General features: G+C 37.2%; 1 protein-coding gene across 1 annotated transcript in view; it reads right to left on the bottom strand.

Annotated features, from left to right (window-relative positions):
* Positions 1-3756: 3756 nt before the first annotated feature.
* The window catches only part of LOC131829020 (phosphatidylinositol 3,4,5-trisphosphate 3-phosphatase and dual-specificity protein phosphatase PTEN-like), an 86175-nt gene continuing 83687 nt past the window's right edge, over positions 3757-6244 (bottom strand). Inside the window, 1 exon segment of the mRNA XM_059170353.1 lies at positions 3757-5387. Coding sequence (XP_059026336.1) covers positions 5154-5387 — 234 coding nt within the window. The 3' untranslated portion in view covers positions 3757-5153.

Below are 6244 nucleotides of genomic sequence, written 5' to 3'. Positions count from 1 at the left end.
AAATGTGTAAATCCTAAGAGCTTTGTTAAAAATGTAAAAATTTTATTTGTTGAATGAAACTGATGAGGTATGGAAAACATGTCAACATTATTTACTAAGAATATTTTAGATGAAGTTCTGCCTTATCTATTTAACCATCAAACTCTATAAATGCTGCTCTAGTAGGTCCTATGCAATCTGTATTTGTAAATTAACTAGGTCAGACCACAGCTAGTGAACAATTTCAGCACCAATAAGTTATTAAAAATTAGATTTTACACCATTAAGAAATAAATTGGCTGGATATTTAAATGTTCCAAGGTTAAGGTACAATTTGAAAGACACCAAATTTCTGGGGGAAAAAAACTTCTTTTTAAATAGTATCTTCACATTAGCTTTACAATAGTAGTTGTACTCTGCTTAGAATCATATGCAGTCTGGGCATATCAAATATATGATATTTAAGAAGTGAAATTGAAGCCCTAGTCCTAAGTCTAGCACTATGAAGAAATGATTCAACACTGCACATTTAAAAACAAACAAACAACAAAAAAAACCCAAGAACTATTCTTTCAATAAAAAATTGATAAAAGCGTTATGTGGGACAATTTCTACTGAAAAAGTAAATGCCTTATTATTTGTGCAGTGTTGAAAATTTACTGCAACTCTAATTTCCTTTTTAACACAAATAATGTTCTTTTAAATATAAACATTATATGTATTCAGTATTCAAGTAAAATTCCCTAACAGTTAATGACATTTAAAAAATGTGCAAAACTGCAAAACTCATTGTAATAGAATGTGTAAGGTCAAAAGGGCGGAACGGCTGACAGCTATTGGATTGAATAAGTGCATCATAAATCTTTAAAGAAAAAAACGCTTACTGTAGAATCTCAAATTGAAATTTCCTGTGCAGCATTACAAAATATTTTATATTCAATGAGAAAAAAGAAGCTTGCAGGCAGCACATGAAGCATCCACAGCAGGTATATGATTGAAAACTAATAAAGTAAGTGTACGTGGTTGACTGATGTAGGGACTAATAGCATCTGACTTTTTGCACTGGCCTTGATTACACAGGAGATGGAGCAGTCGTTACAATTCAGAAAATGTATTTTAATAGATCATTGTCGATTTTTATAATGTTTCAAGCCCATTCTTTGTTGATAGCCTCCACACTTATATGGTTAAGTCATTGTTGCTGTGTTTCTTATCTATGACCACATTATTTTTATATCCCTTCATTTGTGGATTCTTAACAAGTTGTGGAAGGTTCATTCCTGTACCCCAATACAGAGTCACTCTCTCTAGCTGCCTTTTCTAGCACCAATATGCTTAAAAAAAAATAAAATGCACAAAACAACAAACAGTGACAGCGGCCAGTTCCTCAAACATCCAGATTAATAACTGTAGCATGCCAAAGAAAGGTGCGTGAAGTAGCTGGAGATGGTATATGGTCCAGAGTCCAGCTAACAGATATCCCTTTCTGAGCACTCCCTCCATTCCCCTAACCTGAATACATGCATTATAATGTAGCAAAACCCTGGAGAAACTCCTCTTAGCCAACTGCAAACTTATCTGTTGCCACAAGTGCAAAGGGGTAGGATGTGAACCTGTGTTATCACAAAACTCTTGAGCCACTTCAGTTGGTGACAGAACACAAAATGAGAAATTCCTACGTATACACATCAGTCTGTCTCCACTTTTTATAAAACTGGAATAAAATGGGAAAGTGCCATCTTTATTTATCCTAATTGAATTTTAAATGTCCTTTTGACACAAAAAGGTATATACATGACACAGCTACACAACCTTTTTTCAACTGGACAACAAGTGTCAAAACCCTGTGGATGTATAGGGTAAAACAAGATTGGTCAGGAAAAGAGAATTGTTCCTATAACTGGTAATCTGACACAATGTCCTATTGCCATTAAAAAAAAAAAAAGGACCAATTTCAGTTTATTCAAGTTTGTTTTCATGGTGTTTTATCCCTCTTGATTAAAAAAAAATTCAGACTTTTGTAATTTGTGTATGCTGATCTTCATCAAATGGTTCATTCTCTGGATCAGAGTCAGTGGTGTCAGAATATCTATAATGATCAGGTTCATTGTCACTAACATCTGGTGTTACAGAAGTTGAACTGCTAGCCTCGGGATTTGACGGCTCCTCTAACTGTTTTCGTGAAGTACAGTTTCACCTAGAGAAAAAAGACAGAGTTTAAGTGGAAAATCCATAAATCTGACTAATCTTAAATGACTTAGTAGAGATACATATTTTAACAGATTTGTTTTTTAAAAATGCAATGACAAACAGGATCTTGAAAAGGCAGCTATCTTGTAAATGACCATCTGCTTCAGATTTCCAATCTTTTCTTGTTATACACTGAAAAGATACACTGGGATGTACTAACATAATAAGCATAAGCTGTAAGCATTAACTAAATAATTCTACTGAAAAAAAAAGCACTGAGACTGAAGTTCGTTGGTCATTTAAAAAGTGTCTTTTCAATAAACTTCAATGTACAAATAGCTGAGATCCAAAAGAATGTTGCACTTACTACCACTCTGAGCCTCAGTGTATTTTCTGACACAAATAACACTAAACAAGTACTACATTATAAAAACACTGACTAGCAGCGATGTTTGGGATCCCGTCAGCCCTGAAGGTTAAGAACATCAGACAGTGATCTGACAGTGGACAAAGGGCCATCACAGCAGTGCTGGAGAGCCGTCCAACAACTCAGCGAGGCAGGGATTTCCATCTCCCCAGAGAGGAAGCAGAGGCCCAGAAGGCAGTGGATCTGAGGCTTCCATCAGATCCGCCAGGAAGACCCTTGCTCTTTCTGTTTGATCTACAACCTACCCCCGACCCACTACCTAAAAGTCATCCTCACTTCTCCTCCTCTTACATCCAACATCCGCTCCATCAGCAAACCCTTTTGGGTCCACCCACACGATGCCATCTCTACCTCCTCTGACAGCTTCTCAGTGTGCCCACTGCTACCACGCTAGTCCCTGCAGCCACCACCTCTCAGCTACATTAAACCACGGTGGCAGCTTCTCACTTCATCTTCCAGCTCTGTCCTTGCCTCCTCTCCAGTCTACATTTTAAAGACAAAATTCAGATGACATCCTTCCTGTGCTGGAAACACACCAATGTCTTCACAGTCAGACCAATGTGCTTTAGTCAAAATGGCTGCTTGTCTACTGCTCCTCAAACATGGGAAAATCATTCTGTCTCAGGGCTGTTGTATCTGCCCTTCCCTCCCATCCCAGATGTTTGTACTGCTCACTCATTCCATGTGGGCCTCTGATAAAAGGTCACCTGCTAGAGAGGTCTCCTCTTAACTACTGGGCTAAAAAACACACCAAGATCGTGCTTTATGCCACCTCTGCTCATTTGTTCATAAACACTTACAGCATTATATCTGTTTACTGATAACTGAAAGAGTTTTAATTTGTAATCACAAATATATATTCTTTTAATATTAAAAAATATTTAATATTAAAACAATAAAACCAGAGGAAGTCACACCATAAAAGCTAATAATTAAGGAAAACGCAGACATGGTCGATGGAAACCTGTGAATTCTCAAAGACCCTTCTAATCACTTAAAAGAAGTCTAAAATTTAAAGGCGTTTAATATTGGATTTATTTTCACTTAAAATATGTAGCCTCCCATTTATTTTTAGGATTGCTCACAATATTCTTATACTTATCAACTATGGGTAGGCTTGCTGCATATTATAAAAATGGAATGAGGCAAAATAAGAAAATTTTTTTGAAAGAGAAAGAAGGGTATGGTGAAAGGAAGGAGGAAAATCAGGTAGAAGGAGGAACAGGAAAGGGGAAGGGAAAAAGGGCAAACTACCATTTGGAAATATTGACAAATCAGATTTTTTAACCTGGAAAATTCTTATCAACACACAGGACTAAAAATACGCACACACATCACATATAGATATAAGTAAGGACCCAAATAATTCCACAATATGAGACAGTAGAGCTTTAGAAAGGGAGTAACACAAGAGCTTGACAAGAGGCCTTTCAGACCAACAAGACTGAAGCAAAGGCTACCACACGGAAGGGTAGCCAAATGTGGGAACAGCAGGGGAAAGATGGAAGGTGGGGAGGTCCTCAGGGAGAGAAAAAGAACTGAAAAGACTGGAGGCAGAAGGAGCTTAGCATTTGGAAGAACTGAAGAGAGAGCAGATTGGGTGAATCTTGGAGCGGGAGCAGAATGTGGCTAGAGCTCATGTGGGAGGTAATCCTGGGCTGAATTATGTAGGTCCTTGTAGGTCATATCAAAAAACCACAAGGTCTTTAAAAAGTATAAACAGGAGTGATAACACCATATCAATTTTAACAATCTATCTATTTCAAGATCACTCTGAGGAGTTGAGAATAAACTGGAAGGGGACAAAAGTAGGAACAGTTAAGAACATTCCATACGAAATACTATGCAGCCATCAAAAGAAATGAAATCTTGCCATTTGTGACAACATGGATGGAACTAGAGCGTATCATGCTTAGCGTAATAAGTCAAGCGGAGAAAGACAACTATCATATGATATCCCTGATATGAGGAAGTGGTGATGCAACATGGGGGCTTAAGTGGGTAGGAGAAGAATCAATGAAACAAGATGGGATTGGGAGGGAGACAAACCATAAGTGACTCTTAATCTCACAAATCAAACTGAGGGTTGCTGGGGGCAGGGGGGTTGGGAGAAGGGGGGGTGGGGTTATGGACACTGGGGAGGGTATGTGCTTTGGTGAGTGCTGATTCAGACCTGTACCCCTGGGATAAAAATACATGTTTATAAAAAATTAAAAAATAAAGAACATTCCATACGAATCATTCCCAAATGACTGAATTCCCTTTAACTTCTTTCTTCCCTCATTCCTATTTCATGTCCCATAAACTGAATTCCCCTTCCCAACCCCTGCCCCATATTTCACCAAACAACAACGAAGAAGGGCCGGGGTGGTGGGGGAGGCAGCTTTTTAAAATTTCGTGTGCATCCATATTAGAAACTCACATTACTGATACCTAAATATTGCTTCTAATTAATACTTAATTTGATTTAAACCTCAGTCACACAAGTCCTTTACCAGCAATATACTTAACACAGACACACACATGCAGAGTCACCCACTAATTCCTCGAAATGTTTTTAACTTCCCTTAAAATTTGGAGAAAAGTATCGGTTGGCCTTGTCTTTGTTTGCTTTGTCAAGATCATTTTTTGTTAGAGTGAGTACTAGATATTCCTTGTCATCATCAGCACGTTCTATACTGCAAATACTATCAATTTCTTGATCACAGAGACTTCCATTTTCTACTTTTTCTGAGGTTTCCTCTGGTTCTGGTATGAAGAATGTGTTTACCCAAAAGTGAAACATTTTGTCCTTTAAAAAAAAAAAAAAGACATTAAATTTTTTTAAAGAAAATATATCACCTATATTTAATACTCATCCCAAGAAGTCAATAAAATAGGTGACACGTCATTTGGTAGTCTGAATAAAGACAAACGTACAGACTAATATTTGGCAAGCTACTGGTTATCTGTTGCTCTAATTCACGTATGTTTATTATTTTCTCAAATTTTAGACAAAAATGTAACTCCACAGGTTCTGAGATAACTTACTTTTGTTTTAAAAGCTTAGGTAAAGTATTTCCTTTCTTGTCTAATGTTAGCCTTAAAAAATGTTTGAGTTTGTATGTATGTGTGTATTAAATAATCAGAAATGGGTTTATGGCCTATTTCAACAAGCTATCCATTACAGGGTCACCTGGGTGGTTCAGTCAGTTACGTGTCTGCCTTCGGCTCAGGTCATGATCCTAGGGTCCTGGGCTCAAGTCCCGCATCAGGCTCTCTGCTCAGTGGGGTCTGGTTCTCCCTCTACAACTCACGCCCCAAATCCTTCTTTCTCTCCCAAATAAATACATAAAATCTTAAAAAAAAAAAAAAGTTATCCATTAGAAAATTTACTTTAACAAAAGTTCTTGAAATGTCCGTACAACTTCCCAAAGAAGCAAGGCAGACACATTTCTACTTCAGAAGCAATGCAAACACTAAGTGGCTCCAGTTTCTTACACTACAATGTGTAGGCCTGAAAAACCTCAGAATATGAGGGAAGGAAGACAAGTCATTTTGACTTTTTTAGGTTATAAAATGCCTATTTTTTAAAAATTACTTCTTAAAAATAATACAAGGTCCTGTTAATCAAAAGAACATATCAATCAGAAGTTCATCACGTCAGCC

The sequence above is a fragment of the Mustela lutreola genome, chromosome 4 (genome assembly GCF_030435805.1).
Source record: "Mustela lutreola isolate mMusLut2 chromosome 4, mMusLut2.pri, whole genome shotgun sequence".
In the NCBI taxonomy this organism is placed as follows: Eukaryota; Metazoa; Chordata; class Mammalia; order Carnivora; family Mustelidae; genus Mustela; species Mustela lutreola.
Note: the sequence above shows the minus strand (reverse complement) of the source record. Positions and strands in the feature narration are given on the sequence as shown.